The 18437-nt window shown below is 37.6% G+C and overlaps 1 protein-coding gene across 1 annotated transcript in view; it reads right to left on the bottom strand.

The window, feature by feature from the left end:
- THSD7B (thrombospondin type 1 domain containing 7B) overlaps window positions 1–18437 on the bottom strand; it is a 363825-nt gene that overhangs the window by 180297 nt on the left and 165091 nt on the right. Inside the window, exons 6-8 of the mRNA XM_026852525.1 lie at window positions 15862–16028; window positions 4187–4342; window positions 2308–2505 (exon numbers count right to left, since the gene is read on the bottom strand). Of these exons, the coding sequence (XP_026708326.1) occupies window positions 2308–2505; window positions 4187–4342; window positions 15862–16028 (521 nt within the window). The remainder of the gene's footprint in view (window positions 1–2307; window positions 2506–4186; window positions 4343–15861; window positions 16029–18437) is intronic.

Raw genomic sequence — 18437 nt, 5'->3', positions numbered from 1 at the left:
CAGGATACACAGAAGACCCAAAGTACCCTAATCAACATACTCCAGGCCCAAATGAACTGTTCTTAAGATGATGATACATGGGATTTTATCATTTAATGAAGTCCAAAAAAAAAAAAAAGTAGTTTTTCATCCCTTTAGGCATTCAGTGGGAATACTAAACAACAATGCCAGGCATAGATGACAGAATGACTGGATAAAAGACTGGATTTTAGGATACGGAGCTGAATGCTACAAAAGATTCTTAAGTAAATGAAAATACCAGCACATCATGCAGCTACCCTAAATGCTTTCAGCAGAGCAGTTACTTGCACAGAATTTTGAACGGTATAATGCTATGCACTTATGCTATTTCAGCTGTAATTGGTATGTCTCACAGTCTCACATGACTCCCTACTGGCTTCCCACTACCAACTGACCAACTACTCCAGGCAAAACACTTTATGCAACTCTAATGATTACTCCAGCTTTTATCCAAGAAAATACACTACTTACTAGAATGAAAATCTAATTAAGAGAACATTACAGAAGCAAAACAGGTTATAAACAAAACAATTAATATTACTGGATTGACAGAGTAAGAAACAAATTGACTTTTTTCTTCAACTTTGACTTTAAGGACTCCACTGGTCCTATCCTACTGGATCAAAGATTCAGAAAAGTTTAAAACTAGTATTAACCAGTGCTTCTCATCTGCCTCATGATCTGGATATTACCTTGTGAAACCTTCTCAATTAGAACTTGACAATGATTATGTCCAGTGACATTATTTGCCTTGAGGTGGCAGAGCAGGAAGAATGTCCCAACTTTTTTTTCTTGGTAACTAGGATCCTTGGTAACTAGATCACACACAGAGTAACTAAAGTGGAAAAGGGAACTGAGAAACTTCCAGTATCTTGTTGAACAATTAAGTAAAGACACTTCAAAGGCATGGCTTCTTAAGGATCACAGTCACAGAGAAGAGTCTGATGCGAGATCAGCAAGCATCTGCTATGTTATATGCTTTCCTTCCAAGTTGCAAGTTAGAGCATAAAAATGGATGCTGGCACAGTTTTAACAGTGCATGGTTTTAACAGTACACAGTTTTAAGAGAAGTACATGGTGCTTCAGAGCAATACAAGACTCCATCTGCACACATCACTGCAGGATCAGACCTACAGTTATGATTAGACATCAGAAGAGACCACTTAAACCAAATTCAGAGACAACTCTGCATATTCTAGCTACATTGTTCTGTAACACTTGAAGGGAGGTTTTTTGTCCCATTTTCACAAATTTACAAGAAAATTAGATATATTTTTAACGTATTTCAGGAGGATCTGTGCTCTTCAAAGCAGCCATCATTTTATTCTGTCAGATCCTAATGCCTTGTAAATGACACACTATTGTTAACCGCTTGCCAATTAACCCTTCTTGTTATTGAAATTGTTTCCTGCAATAGGTCTGAGTTCCATATAAAAGACAACATCTCCATTTCAGATACAGTATCAGGATCTAAAGTTCCACAGTTTTGCCACTTTTGAGATGATAGCACAGACTAAGGACTGCAAAGTCGTGCTCCATGTAATTGAATCTAAAGATCTGACAACACTGACCTTATCAAGAAATGAAACTTTTGGCTGAGGTTCAAACCAAGCATAAGACATAAGCTCTTGCCGGTTGTTTGTAAACGTCATATAAAAATGTACTTATTCATTATTAACAACTTGTAAACTGAACACACTGCAGGTTTCAAACTGCTGCCAAGTAAAGTATTATTTAGTACAAACATTTCGTTTACATCTAATTCTTGTATTAATTTTGGCAGCACAACTGAGCATCCCTTCTCATGACTGTAAGAGGGTTAGTGTAACAATATAAACATTCAGGGTGTATGCTAAAAAATTAGGAGAGAAGAAATGCTAGAGGCCGGATTAATTTTGTGAATGCCCATAGCACTGCTGCCCTCAGTGACAGCCCTACTTTAGTGCAAGATGTGGAGAAACAAAAAAAAAAAACAAAAAAAACAACAGGATTCTAGGGAGAACCAGGCCACTGGTATTCCACTTTTGTTGTAATTATGGTAATAAGGCCAGTGGTGACAACACAGGTGACAACCTGTACTGGTAAGCTGTTTCCTTTAGGCTAAAATAGAATAGAAGGCTCCCAAATCCCAATTAATATCAGCACTATGCTTTTGTGAATATCACATTCAATTCAAAAATCTGAAAGTTTCATAAAAATTCAGTAAGGAGCTATTGTAAATAATCACAATTACTCCATTTTAAAAGGAGGCCAGAAAAAACATGGGGCTTTTTTACTGTTACGCACCTTTCTTGTTCTTGCATACAGCTTTCAGGATGCGGTTTCCAGGTCCACATTTTCCATGGTCAGTCACACATATTCCTTCTGAAACGATCCACTCGTAACACACCGGGTCTTCACAAGGAATAGATTCAATTAAATGTGGACAATCTGCCAGGGCACCTACGGGATCTACAATGACCTGCCTTTGTCTCATTCTAAAGCCTGGAAAAAGAGAAACTAAATTAACAGAAGAACTGCAAAAAATATTTGTTCCAATAATCTAGGAGCAAGAGGACTGTATAGGGCATCTGGAACTGGGGGATATAAAGACAAACAAGAGTACAACACTTACTAACAATGACTGGGCTGGTACTTGGCTGTATGTGCCCATGGTCCAGGCATGCGAAATCTAGTAATGTGTAAAGAATTCCAACAACCTACATTTTCACATTACTTTTTCCCTTTCATCAACATTAGATAGAAATAAACATGTCCAAATACAGGAATTTGCCACTGATGCATATATTAATGGAATAATATTACGATAGAGAGAAACAGTTAATGATTTGAAGATATAAAGGACATCTCTATTCTATCTGGGAATCCACTAATGAAGAGACTTGTTTTGAGATACAGCAGAGCAGTTTACGAAGAAATTAGTATTCTGCTTTATGAAGGTATAAGGATTTCTGATACATAATGCATATCAGATTTCTTTGAAATGACATCCTATTAAATTGGAAGATTCAAATGTAAAGTGGAAGAAAAAGGTTACAGAAGTAATGAAAGAATTGATTACATAATCTACCTCCTGAATAAAACCAAAAGTCATGTTGCTATATAAAATGCAGAACTAATACGCAAGTATCTTTCAGGATGTTTTGTTATGTAAATGACACAGAATTCTAAGAAAGGCAGAAAAAAAAATACATGGTGGTCTTTCCTACAACAGTCTCAGACAAGGGGCAAATATACAACATTAGTGGAGGCGACGTGGAAATGCCTTGGCCACAAAACAGAAAATGAAAAATAAAACATTCCAGAGACTGTAAGACCAACCTTCCACCATTCTCAAATAATCAAAAATAAATCACTCAAAACAATTTAATAATGAAGTGGTTTTGCAAATCTTTACATTTAAGCATATATTTTTTTATTCTTTTTTAATTTCAAAAATTCTGACCAGCTCAAATCACTTCAAAAAGTTACACTGTTTTCAGAAAAGTGTAATTTCCAAACAATAATATTCATCCCCTGACACGAAATCCAACAGTCATCTTTTCCACTTAGAGCCTTAGGAAAGGGTCTGCAATGGATCTGAAAGTCCTGCAGCGGCAGACACGTACCCTATTCAATTAAGATCCAGGGCAGTTAAATCATACTTGCATTCTTCCAGGAATTTAAACCAAACCCAGAACACTGAGAACAATCTCTCGGGTTGGCCTAACTCCAAGATGGCAGGGCTGCGGGACAGACCTCAGTGCTGACACCTTCCAACCTCACCCAAGCACTGCCCTGGAATCCAGGTATGCAGCAGGACTTGCGAGGGGGATCAGAGGGACAGCCTGGCACTGTGGAGGTCTGTAACTGCTATCCCAAGAAATCCTCCTTACAATCCTAACAAGTTCAGCGCAGGATAAAAGGATCTGAATCAGGCTGAAAATCTTTTTTTTTTTTTTTTTCTCTCCCAAGAATAACTGCAAAAAGCTTTTAAAGGTCATATTCCACTCCTGTACGCACATCTAAGAGCTTCATCCTATGTTAGATTAATTTTTTAAAAAATACATTAAGCTCCCAATGTAGAATTTGACACTACTGCTTTTGCAATCTTATCATAATATTCCATTACCTGCTTTAGATCCCCCACTGCTGCAAAAGCAATATATATAAGAGCAGCCGTTACCTCTTCTTCCGTGGCGGTCCTGGCAGTTCTCGTGAAGGCAGGGGCCCCACGCCGACCAGGCAGACACCACGCACTCGGCCGGGCATGGCACGTTACACAGCTGGGAGGTGGATGGAGCAGGACCCAGGCATAGCTTCCCATCAACTGGTCTAGTAACTAAGAGGGGGGCGGGGGGGGGAAGGAAAAAAGAAAAGCAGGGCTGTAACTTCACACTGACTAATGTGCAGAGATCCGGAGTTTACTGCTGGCCTTAGTTTTCCAGAATGCACCAAAATCCAGTGCTTTCTTAGTGCAATATATCCCAGAGCACAAAGTTAATCCTGTGTTCAGCAAGGCACTTAAAGTTTTATCTAAATCATTCATATTCAGCAGGCCAATTAAGACTATGCTTAATGGTAAACAGATGCTTTAAAACTAAATTCAGTGTTGGTTTTCTACAATGTTGGAGCAACAGTCTGGAATCTAATTCCTCGCATTTATGGCCAAGGAGACTACTTTATACCATACTGAAGAGAAAGACATATAAGAAGGAAACCCAAAAAGCTCACACTGCAATTGGTAGCCAGGCAGAGGCAGGTGACAAAAGCCAGAGCACTGGGGAATAACCCCACACCCATCCCCCTCAGGGCACTGCCACCTCTAAATGACAGATGGAGGGTCCAGAACTTTGAATATTCTTCATCTTCTTTCAATCAAATTGAGCAGAGGTCTCTGTTTCTTCTACACAGACATATGCAGAAACCATCCTTCCTACCTGGGAGGTGAGACATTTACTTGAGTCGCCTCTACTCAAGGCAGAAATGGATCTCCAAACCTCTTCATCCAAGAGATGAGCCGACCCCAAACTCTGCCAAGTAGCAGTTTAGTTGATACCGACAATAAATTTGGAAAGCTGATTCCCTTTATATTTTCATTTATCATAAGAGATTTCTAGTTTCATTAACTCTCGCCTTTTTATTCATAGCAGAGGGAGGAAGGAAAAGAAGAGGAAAGACCAAAATCTATCTTCTGAGTCATTATATGATATTGCATTTTAATTACATTATGGGCTCAATTTGGATGTGTCTTTAGATAAATCAATATCAAAGCAGCCTTTCAAAGGCAAAGGTTTGTTTGAGTTTACTCTACCATGGTATTACCAAGACCTCATTAATTTCTATAGCTACTGAGTTTGCTTTATCCTAGTTTTTATTTTTCATGTCTATTTTTCTTTGCTTCCATCCATGGAGTTGGCTTGAAATGAATTTATAAAAATATGCTAAATATATGAGTAATATTTTTCTGATATTTTACCATTTTCTTTAAAATGAATCATTTGAAGTAAAACACTTCTTTTTTTTTTTCAAACACAAGACTTCAGTACTCAACATCCCAATAAATTTTGATTTTCACATCCTGAAACTGAGACTTCAGACCAATATCAGTGCTTATGATTCCAGCTAATCAGAATAACAGGATTAAACAACAGATGTGATTTAATTCTAAGCTGCAAGATAATATGTTAGCAAAATAAGACCATTTTCTGAATGATTTCTGAGACACTGTAAGGCCTTTGACATGTTCATTTAGAGATTACAACAAGGTGGCATAAATCCAATTCACCTGAATGCTGACATAAACAGACCTTTTCTAAAGACCTGGCAAGTGAAGTGACAGACAGAATGAGATAAATATTAGAGTTTTAAGGATAAGAGTACTTATTTTACCAAGAAGTCTCATGCATGGCTTAACCTGCCTTTCAGCATCAAGCTTTGCAAAACTGTATTGTTTTTTGAGAGTTCACTTGAAGAAATGAAAGGAAATAAAATTGAGTGCAGACGGTCAACCGAAGGAGTACAGTCCTGTCCTCTGCTCTAACTCAAGGCATCATTGTTAGCAAAGGCTCTTTCCTCCTCACTGATTTTTAGAGTGTTTCTACGTTGCATTTAACTATTTAACTGTGGAAGCCACTAGATAAAGAAGGTTGGTTCTCCTGCCTTGAAAACTAACCATCTACATCCAGTGGTGCGTAGAGTGTTTTAAATTGGTATTGGATAAAAGAAAAACAAGAAAAATCTATTACAAAAAGTTAAAAGGGGCAAGTTTCTGTTGTTAGGCTGAGAAGACTCTTTCCTGTTCTGTAGGAAATCCCTGCCTTCCTCTCCTTGCTCCTCTTCCTCCCTCGGGCTGCTTCCCTATTTAATTCTAGCACTGGAAGCTTTTTTCCCAGGACCAACATCCTACTTGTCTCTGGAATAAGACTGCTTGTTTAGCCACCTCCTTAAGTAATTCTATATATTCTGTAAAATGTAAATCAGAAAATACACAGACTATTCCAATCAAATATCCAAATATATTCTAGGTCTGTGCCAGCTTATAACTCAGTCTACACTGACTACAATCCTCCAGTGTAAGTCTTCGGGAATAAGACAAGAACAAAAAGAAACAAGCTGCATTAATAAATGCATATACGATACCATCTTCTTCCAATACCAGGCAGGCATAAAGAGCCACAATTTGCAGCACGATAGCCAGAGTGACTGGATGGACCACAGGGTCCTCTCTAAAAGAGTTTCATCTCTTCTTCAGCCATTTGATTGACAACTCATCCATCAGTTTTATTTAAAAACATGATGTAATTTTTTATAGCTATTCTTTTATGCTATAACAAATATTTTTTCTTTTTTTCTTTTTTTTTTTTTAAATGAACTATAAGGTGAGTGTTTTCTGTGAACTTTTTAAATTCTCACACACGCAGCCTCCAAAAAGGCACAGACAGCCTGGCTGGGAATGCCCTATTCAGGAAAAAAAAACTCATATTATGCCTATAATAAATTAACATGGCTTCTAGGACCACCTTTACATACCAGATAGCCTCCTGATTTTGCTCAATAATTGACTCTGTAATGGCATTTTCTTATATTCATATAGAAAAAGTAGGGTTTGTGTAATTATTTCCCTCGGAAATTAGCCACTTTTGGGGAAAGGCAGAAGCCAGGGAAGAGTCGGAGGAGGCAATATCTCTGATTCAAGTAGCAGCTTATTTATTACACTTGTTTGTACCTTTTAAAATCCTGTGTTCCTCCCAAACTATAGAACAAACTTGAAAAAGCAATCAAGTACTAATCTGGGAGCCTCTGAAACATTGCACATTTCTATAGCTGTTATATTGAATCTATCCTTTATAAATGCGACTACAGCTGTTCCCAGCACCAGTGTCTGCCTCAAGTTTGAATTTTACTATTTGCTGTTATTTTCAGGTTATTGCTACCAGCAGGAGATAATAAATTGGGTTCTAAAGTATCTTGTTTCCCTATATATTTTTATACTGAGGTAGTGATTTGGAGGAAGAGTAGAAGAGGAAATCAGTTCTGATACGATTATTTTCATAATGTAATTTTAAGCCAATAAATAAGTTATCTGTGAATATGGTCACATGGACACATACTTGCAGGCATACATACCAACACTATGTTAAAAAGCAATGATGACCAGACAGAGGGGAAAAATGTATAGGATGGCATTTTGGTTGCAATGATTCCTTTCAGATTTAGCTTTTCAACTCATCAGGAGGTAAATAACATTTTTTTTTTTCCTGGACCTTAACTTCATTTACCTTTTACAATGAATAGACAAGCATTTCTGATATTAACACCTGAATGAAACATTTCTAAATATCACTAGTATATCTGAAACACATGCAAAGAACATCATGACTGTTTCTTATATAATGGTGCAGCCATATTTTAGCTAATATTCAATTCTCAAGGCAATAAATCCAGATGTTTCCCATATCTTTTGGCAAAACTAAGCCAAATTAACGATTGCCAGCATACATGAAAAGGGATGGCATATCTTTGTGAAATTTCTTACTGCCTTTGCCAGGACTTAAAACCAAAGACACCTGGATCAATACAAAGGGAAATTACTTGAGAAAATCACAAAGGAGCGAGTTGTGTTATAAAAACACCTACATGTGTAAAACATAATAGGGATAAACCCAGTACAGCATTTGTAATTTCTCTAACCTGATTTTTTATAGAAAAAAAAAAAAAATTAGACAAAGGAGAAGTGGTGAATGTAATTTCACTAGCCTGGAAACAATGCCAACACTAGTCCAGTGCATCCCTTCATTAGGAAAGTCTAATGCACCCCATGCCTGATGGAAAGGGTTCCTTTATGTTTTTAAGGAGAATCAATTATTTTTGAAGCCACAAGGCACAAAGTTGAAGTCCTATTTTCAATTAAAATCTATTTAATAGACAAGAAACAAAGTATGAATAGAAAGCTAATCACAGCATGGAAGAGGGTTAATAGCGGATTGCCAAGAGCAACAACGGTTTAATGTATTTCAGAACAATAAAGATCCTCACAATTTTATTAAAGTGACATAGACTATTAGCACTCCATGGAATAAAAAGTTTCCCTGTGTCCATATCCTCTGCTGTATGACAGAATCCTGATCCCAACTGGAATTGTGTTGTTTCACTACAGCAGAATTTGTAGAGATTATTGACGGAAACCACAGATCTGGCAAAAATTCAGGGTGAGCATGGGGGTTCCTACCAGCAGTCACATGGATGAGCAGACCAGAGGTGACAAGTCATTAAGAGTGTCCAGGAAAAACAGTGGAGACAATGGGATGCCAGTAAAGGCAATGATGAGCAGGAAAAAAAGGGATTCCGCAGCATATTTGAATCTTGTTGGCTGTTATCCAGAAAAGGCGACCAGATTCTGGAAATCACTGGGACACACGAGCAGAGAGAGTGAGAGGAGCCACAGGAAAACAGGGGAAAAAACCCAAAGGTGGGCGTACAGTTCATGAAAGCCTCTTGAAGAGTGTGAACTTTGCCCATCGCTAAATTTAGTGTTCATTCAACAGGAAGGAGCACCACAGAGCAGAAATCCCTTCTGTGAATCCCCCATCACTGCAGGAGTCCTGACACCATGAGAAAAGCACCATTATGGATGTTTCTATGACACTGGGACATGGTACAGGTGGCCCAAAGCTAAGCTAGTGACACACTAAGATAGCTGGACCCAGAAAGCAGCAGGGCTGCTCCATGCAGAGCTGGCCCAAGTTCACAAGCTTGACTTACCCTGAATGTCTCCTGTTCCAAGGACAGCCCAGCCACCACTGGCTTCATTGTCTCTCCCCAGTGTCCCAGTTTGTGGCAGCCTCATACGTACAAATCCTTTTATTTTTTCATCTGACTCAACATTGTTTGAACACAATGCCGCTCCCTGTCCTCATAACAACAGGACAGAATTACTAGAACAAACTGTCACTGTTTTGAATAAAATTAATCTGGTTCTAGTGGCAGAAAATAATGACAATAATACAAATGCAATTAAAATCTTAGCTTTCAAAGATAAAACCCTGAACTAAAACCTAGTATCTCATGTGAACTGACTGGGCAGCATATTATTCGCTGCATACCAAAGCCAGCTATATAAATAAAAGTATTTATAAAGAGATAAATATTTCATGGTCATATCAGATAGCTTGTTGATAATAACAGGCAAGTTCTTTATAAGGCACCTTTTAGAAGGAACACTTCTTTCACTGTCAAAGTCTTTATTGTTCTCTTCGTTTTACTTTAATTAGTTTCTAGACATGAAAGAACTGAAAATATTACACCTCTAATAGACATTAGGGAAAATGTTTTCTTCCCTAATGGACTCAAACTAAAATTTCTGAAATACACATTTAAACACTACTGTCAAGCACTGCAACAATCTGAATAAAACCATTTCCTCTCTTGCTTCTAAAGGGTTTCCCCTGAAGAAGCCAGCTGTTACATATTTATTTTTCCATTATGTGAGTTGTATCTCATAAATTCTGCTCGGCATTTGGTGAGCTTACAGATCAATAACTCGGCATCCCAGCAATATAAATCTAATGCAGGCTTGCCTGGATATATTTTACACTTCAGAGGTGTATTTCTCATCTTTTCAAGCCAGTTCAGTCATTCCAATGATAAATAACTAGTTTGGGACGAGAGGGATCCTTAGAGGGGTGGTTCTTCCACCTGAGAACATGGTTTCTGTGATTCAGGTCAACTAAGCCTCAGGCTGGAAGCTCCTGTTGCTGTACCACCAGCCAAACAAAGCTTTTTTCACACCACTGCTGACCATCAGTCCTCTCCCCCTCTATGGACCTAGTCAAGTGTTCTCATTACTAATATATTCTAACCCATTCCTATTCAATTTCATAAACCAGACAAGGACAACAGGATTTAAACATCAAAGTCCCTAAATTCTAATTTCAGTAGAATAAATCAATCTTCTCCTTCCTGCAGCTTCACCAGCATAAATCTGAAAAAAAAACCCACTGTGCATTTAATATAGGGTTCATACTCCACACAAGGTTCATATTCATTCCAGCAGCGCATATACCCTGCTCCATCTCCTACAGGCAGCTTATCTCCATCAGCACAGTTTTCTTCTCAATAAATATGCAGGATGGTAACAGCCATAAATGACAACAGCCTGCACAACCAACTTTCTGTCTCTAAAGAGTCAGAGCTGGTGGCTCCCAGGACAGCTGGCACCCAAAGGAATTATGGCATGTTCCAACAGCACTCTTCTTGTGAGAAATACATCTAAATTCACTGGTATTTCTGTCTTCCTGAAAGTAATTCCATAGTTTATTGAACAGATGCCACATGTACCAATTTAAAACACTAATCCCCCAGAAGACACGCATTGGAAAATCATGATTCAGAGCAGAACAAAGGAGTTGCAGGGAAAAAAATGTGGCACCCTCATTAGGAAACAGAGTGTACAGAGCAATGAAGGCAAAAAATGCATATTTTGGAGCTAAAAAAGACAAAAGAGCAGAAAGAAAGGGATAAGAATAAATACCGAATAACACAAGATATGAATGAAAGGTGTCATCAAATTAATCTATGTGCAACTCCAAGGAGGCATTAATTTCTGGAAAATAAAATATAGTGCCAAAGCATCTCTCATATGGGAATTAAGAACAGACTGAAAAGTTCACTCATCAGATAAGAAAGGATAGAGCATTCTTGTCTATCAGAAGTAGGGAGAAAGCTCAACATTTTGTGGAAAACGAGAAAGGCTAAAGGCCATATAATTATCATTTTGAGATTCACATAAGTAGGACTTACATGAAAGCACAGGAGAACACTTTCACTTTTGGACCATTTGAGGATTCTGTCAGTAAAGTGGCTTTATGACAAAAACACATAAGGGAATACACACAAGGATGAATCAGAAGGTAACCATTAGACCTTAAAAAGGTACTTGTACTAAGTCTTGAATTGTAAATAGACTAAAGGAGTTTTTGTTGCTACAGCTGATGACACACAAGTTTACAAAAAAAAAAAAATCTCATATAAAATGAATCAGGTGGAATCGCATCCTAAAAATAAAACAAAAATTGGTATAGGCTGGTGAACTACAGTGAAATAAGTCCAAAAAAAATTGTCTACTAACATGTGCCACCTCTCAAAGGAACGACGGGTATAAAAGTAATAAAGATTTCTGTGAGAAATAGTTTTGCAGGGTAACACTAAATGGTATCCAAGAATAAGAAGGCACAGCCACCTCTCATACCTGCTACTGAAACCAAGATCAAATAAAAATAAATATATGGAGACAAATATGATGGAGACACTCATTAAGCAAAAAAAACTTTAGAACCTTGTACAGGTATGAGAATTTAATGTGGATTAGGAGATATGAAACTGCAATGATTTGCAGGCGAGATGGTAATAAGAGATACATCTTATTAGCCAAGTTTACTATGCTAGGTAAACAATAAAGAAGATTCAAGGAAGAAAAGCATTTCGCAATGGTCTTTTCAGTCCTGTAATTAAAACTTAAGCAGACAAGCTCCAAAAAACATTATAAGAAAATTCTGAAAGTGAGAGGTAAATTGGATCTCATTCAAACAAGTAGAAAAGAAAAAACGTCAAGATATATAAGGCACAACTTCTACGAAAGAATGACAGGGCAGGCACATCCCTAGTTAGAAAGCTACAGAAAATATGTAGAGAACAGCATCCCAGTCACTAGGGACAGTAGGTAATTAGTTCAGAGAAGAGAAGACAAACTTCTGGAGAATTTTATAAGGGATGCCATCCCCCAGACTACTGATAAAGAGTTACAGTCTCTAGATAAATTCAAAAAGCAAAATTTAATTAGAAAACAAAAGGATACTCCCTGGCCTTCAGGAGAGAAGGTAAAAAATTCCTGAGGAAGAAGATTAAATGTAGGAACCTCATATGTTTATTAACTGTTTGAACATAAACACAGACACCATCCCCAGACTCTAAGAAGAATTTTAATTCCCATGTTATTGGACTTATTTATTGTGATTGAGAGGAGAGTTGCATTGCCAAACAAGGAGATTTCATAAACTGATCATTGCGTAACGTTCCTCCATATTTCCACCCAATGTCTTTTTTGTTGGTACACTGGGGTTTGTTAGTTAGTGATGTTCACCTAGACTGATTAAAATTTATTGTGGAAAAAATTTAAGGCGGGAAAACACATTTCAGATAACATTTTATAAAATCAACAGTCACAACAATCTTTTCTCAATCCAGAAAAGGCCACTTAGAGAAGAAAATATGTGTCCCATGTTAGCAGTGTCTGGCTTTGAAAGTAAGTTGAGATCTGCATTTCTGCTTTATTTAAAAGAGCTTCCATAAGAGTGAACAGATTTACATTAAAAAAAGAGGCACGAAGAAGGGTAAACATCACCACATCTACAGTTTGTTCCAGACGTGGGATGTCCAGAAACATAGATCAGGAAATATCCAAAGATGACGGGCAGAAAGGGCAGATTGGAGCTGTACCATGCTCACTTGCACATTCTATGCTACTTTTTGTGCAAAATTTGTTTCCTCCTTAAAAGCAACATCATTTCAAACACATAGATTTGCTGCTTCCATCTCTACATATCAAAAGAATAACAATAAACCTGAAGTATTACATGACAACCTTTCCATAAAAATTAAGACTTATAAATTTAAATGTATTAAAAATCAATGAGATACTTAAAGAAAAAAACACAAGGATCTGTTTAGTGCTAATTATGTTAAAGTTCAGTCTAAATTAACAGAAGCCTCACAAATGAGTAGAGACATAGTGGACAGAATAGTTAAAACCAGACCAGTCTCTTAACTTAGATTTCTATACATTGGCTTAGCTATATACTCAGAAACACAAATATCTGAATGCCACAACACTTCACAAGTTTCTCAGATGTTCCCTGCCAGCTTCATCTAGATGCAAGAGGCTCAGAATGCGAGAATATTACAAAGGACTTCAAAGACTGGAAGACCTTCTGCCTCCAAATACTCATCACCCATGTTAAAACTATGGATTTCCTCCTTAAGACCTAAAAAAATATGTAACTTCACTTGGATCAAAACAGGAATTTCTTAGTTAGGCCACCTCTTAGGGGGGAAAAAATGAAATCTTATCAATGTATTTCTGAAAGTAATACTTGAGTGAAAGTTTTTCATTTACAGTATCTTCAAGTTGGAATTTTATAATCAAAATATAGACAGATTTCGGCAGACTTAACCTTCTGAATAACTGATATAAAGGGACTCAAGTAAACAAGGGCTCCCTTTCTAAATATACACATTTTAATAAAAGAAGAAATAGATGGGAAGACTAAGCAAATGAGAAACGGGAGAGATATCCTTGGGGGATAAAAGAGCTTTGAGGAATATGTACAAATACATCACAGATGGTACCTGTCTCCAACTAGGATTCAAGATATTTTATCCAAGAATGCTGTTAGAGAGACCACGGGACAAAAATCTTCTTCCACATATGTCATTGGGCCTAGGTCCAGACACTCATTGGAAGTAACCAGAAGAATAACAACAGTGATGGATGGTAATATCCTATTAGACTCGCTTGTTTGATTCCTGAATGATCCCTTTAAGGACACTCAAGAGGTGAAAGAAAAATTACTGTACTTTTGATGGTAGCAATTAGACTCTATATTTGCTTATACATAGAAGGATTAACTTCCTTATCATCTCCCCATCCCTGAAAAAATGGTACAATAAAATATGAGATGCCCTAGTGAAGAATAAAAGTATTCTATCAGTTCACGTTGCCAAAAAAGAGGTCAGAAAATATGTCATTTCTTATTTATTCAAAGAACAAAAATTGATCAGCTCGTAAATGAAACACACTGAACATTACTGGATAGGGAGAGATAATAGGAAAAGCTTTCCTTCTTCCTATTTACTGTCACTATTCTGACAATAGATGGGGTTCTCACTAAGGACTACTGCAAATCTGCACCACTGCCCTGGAACAGCAGTCACAATTTATACCTTGTACAATTGCTCTGCACGTTTGGTTTTTTCAGTTGCTTATATGAACTTATTTTTTTAAAAGAAAGGGTTAGAACTGTAAAAACAAGGAAGAGCTATGCCTGTGTTTTCTTTTTGTTGAGGGGAGGTCTTGCAATTATTAAACTGAATTTTGAGCTGAACTTTGAACAAGGGAAAAACCTGCAGATGATCACAGACTGGATATATAGCATCAATTTTGTAATGAATTATGTTGGTGTAAGGGTTTCAGATGCACTCCTCTAATCTTCTTGAGTAATTCACAATACTGGAAAAGAATGAAAAAGTGTGTATGAAGTCAGTTAAAGCTTCCTGCTCACCAACTTGCTGTACAGTGGCTTCATGGATCACAGAAGTGGTCAGAAGGATGACGACAGTCAAGAAATATTACACACCTCCCATCAACAGCACTTTTCTTACCTCGAAAGTCATGTGCATCACACATTTGTGCAGAACAACAGAGTAGGGTTTGTGTTGGGAGAGCAAAATAGCACCAGATGTATGGGAGAGGTGAAGCACATGATGCATGGGCTGAGTAGAGATTAAAACAGGTCTGGTTTTCTATAATCTCAGTCTTTGTGGGATGCTAGGACACACTGGGTGTCCAGAAAGCATTTGATTTGCCTTTGTAAGTAAATAAATCTAAGATATGATATTGTGTTCTTATTATCTTACATCTCTGCTCAAAAACATATTCTGCAAGAGCACTACATAGAGTAAATAAAACAGCCTAAGATGAATTATTCATCACGCATCTGTATCCACTCATTATTCTTCTAAAAGAAATATAACTCACTCCCAGAGTCCAAAAACTGTCTGACTGCTCAGAAGTTGTGACAATATTATTTTTGCTTTCCCCTTCAAATCACAAGAAAGATTGTGTATCAATCTGAAGCAGAGGCTAAAGCATACCCGGAATGGAGTCTGACATCTTTTTTTATACTCCAAACCAGGACTAAAACCACAGATAAATGTATTCAGCTACCAAAGGGCTGGGCTACCTGATATACGAGAGAGGAAAAAAACTCAACTCCAGGAAAAATTTAGCTCCTTCATCCTTTGAAACCCGCCCACACAAGTAACCTACAGAACTGGCAGCAATTCACCCAAAAAAGTTGTAAAAGTTGCCTGGTTCCTGGCAGTTGCTCAGGACGCTGAGGACCATGCTCTCCTGCTCCCTCTGATGCTGAGTAACACTTCCCTGTATAAGCATGGATACAATGAGGGCATCAACTAGCTGAAGTCTACTAATCATTGCATGTTATTTTTTTTTTTCCTTCCCCCCCATTTCTCTTACTCAGATCTACTTGGGCCAGACATTTCAGAATGACCCTTGGCATGTACCTTCCTTCAGTCGATGCATCCCAAGTTCCACGGTGATTTGGACACAGTAGACCTCCCGGGTTTGTATGCCACCTCCACACAGATCTACGTGCTTTTGGTAGCGAGGGTCCTCCTGGTAAAGAAGAGACACTTGGCAAGCTTTCCATTCAGAAGTCCTCCAGGCAAACCTTTGGAAACAAAAGAGACCAGGTAAAACAAGTTTGTGAAAAGTTATGGGTGAGAGAGTGGTGCTTTATTAGATGACAAAATACAATTGTTTTAACCTTTACAGCAGCTCTTCCCTATCCAAAACAGGGAATGCTTTGAAACATTTTGAATGCTAAATTTACAAGGGTTAAGTATTTGCTATTTGTCTGGAGTACTTGTGTAAAATTTTTCATAGAGCACTAATCTCCAAAGCATTCTGAAACACTAAATCATCCTGACAACACCTTTGAGCAGGGTGCAAACAAAGGAGGAATGAATATTAAGAGGTTCGATTAAGTACGAAAACTAGTTTTCAAACATGTGGCTCAAATCACTAAACCACCTCTCTCTGCCAAGGGCTGAAAGCCTCATTCGGAAATGCACTGAATAGGTAAAACCTGCATACATCAATGGAGCTCCATCCAAGCACCAGGCAGCTTTTCTACAGGAGACAATTTTATAAACACTTAGGGTACTACCACTTTCTTCAAGGGATTGGCTAAAGTAACTCAGCTCTCTCACTTTCCAGAAGTTGTGATACACAGCAAGCTCTAGTTAAAAATACTTTCATTCTCTATTCTGGTCACACCTAAAAAGCATTAACGGTTTTCAAGGAAGGATAACATTCTTGGGCACAGATAGCCGAATACTGTACAACCATCATGCGATGTACCAGCTTATATGCCAGGAAGAACTTATTAAAACTATAGGGAAAACAGTATTGTGTATTGGTGTAAAACAAAAGTTATTTCCCCATTGTGTCTGAAAATGTAGAGCATATTTATAACACAACAGTTTTCACAGGCAACAACAGTTTTCACTGGCATAATTCATTTTGATTCACAGGTCACAGTATCGGCAGAGTAAATAAGAGCCCAAAGTCTTTCTTCGCTTCCTGAACGCAAATCTTAGGCAATATTGTTTTTATAACCAATCTGTTCACACTTCTGCTGCTTTATTCTTTTGCTCCTCTAAATTTCAGTTTACTTTTTCCACACAATCTTTGGCTTTTGTGTAATGTAAACTATGTAAAGTAATTTCCTTCTTTTATTCTCAGGACAAATGTTCTCTCCTCTTAAAACAGATCCATGGTCGTTAAAACTAGGTATGGTTGTTAATCTGCTGACTGATCACTGTATACTCAAGCACAATGGGGTGCCTCTGGAGAAAAAGCCTTTCATATTGTAATTCTCCATAGCCAGTATCTGTTTCTGACTTCAGCTGTGGCAAGGAAACACACGTCTCAAAATTATATGAAAAATAAATAAATTAGCTTGCCTGAGCACACATCAATGTTCCCAACTTATGTTGTAAATATGGTCATAAGAATGATTTCTAGCCACAGAGCATTTATGAATTTTGTAACATACTCATGGAAAACATTTGCGAATACTGCCAATTACTTTTAATTTACAGGTACTTTTCAGATGAGCTGTTGTGCTCTCTTAAATAATATACAGTTATCATGTGAAAATTTGGATACACTCACAGAGTTTATTACCAACAGAGAAAACAATTAAGAATACACTTTTCACATGACAAGCATAAAATACTTGAACTCCCACAACATATAAAGCAGAGCCATGATTTTTTTTTTTTCTTCTAGTAGTTCCTTCTGGGAATTCCTAATCACATTTCTTGGGCCTGCAGCATTAAATGCAACCTTCCTCTTATCATAAAGGCAATGCAAAGGGCTCTTCATCAAACACCAGGTGAAGAGGATTCCTCCTCCACACCAGTTCAGGTCACTGTGCTCTTCAGGTCTACACTTTCAAAACCAGAGCTTAAATATAGACCACACATCTTTCCACAGCCACTGAAATAGTAGTTTTAGAGAAGTATTTCTTAAAGTAATAAAGAAAAAATTATTATCAATATCTGTCTTAGATAGTCAGCTGTGAACTCGATGCTAAAGACTCATTTCCAGAGGTGTGAGCACCTGCTTCTCCTATTCAGCGTAAATTGTGGGAGTTAACACCTATGAAGATTAGGCCATCAGTGATTAAAATTATGCAAAATAACTAAATCTAAGATCAGAGATTATTAAACTTTATCGTCCCTGAATCTAAAAAAAAACCCACAACCTTTTAGATATTTTCACAGAGTAACTGGATACTGTGCTACACTGTGGAGCAATCTTTAATGAACAGCTATCGGGTGCTCCAGCCAGTGCCTGCTCTGCTGTGAGCAGCTTAAAACCTTGATTTTTCCCAGCCAGACACACCCTCAGCTGCCCAGAGTTTTCCAGTAACAAATCCTGACCCCCAAGCATTAGTTGTTTAAAAGGTACATGTTTTCAGGGCCACTAACAAGCCCACTAGACCAGAAACATAGCCAAGGGATTGCTATCCCACTGAGGGAAAAAACTAAGGTAAGAGATCTCCAGACAG

This window comes from Athene cunicularia (genome assembly GCF_003259725.1).
Source record: "Athene cunicularia isolate RWA chromosome 7 unlocalized genomic scaffold, athCun1 chr7_part1, whole genome shotgun sequence".
NCBI classification, from domain to species: domain Eukaryota; kingdom Metazoa; phylum Chordata; class Aves; order Strigiformes; family Strigidae; genus Athene; species Athene cunicularia.
The sequence above is the reverse complement of the archived record's forward strand: the minus strand, read 5'-3'. Positions and strand labels throughout refer to the sequence as shown.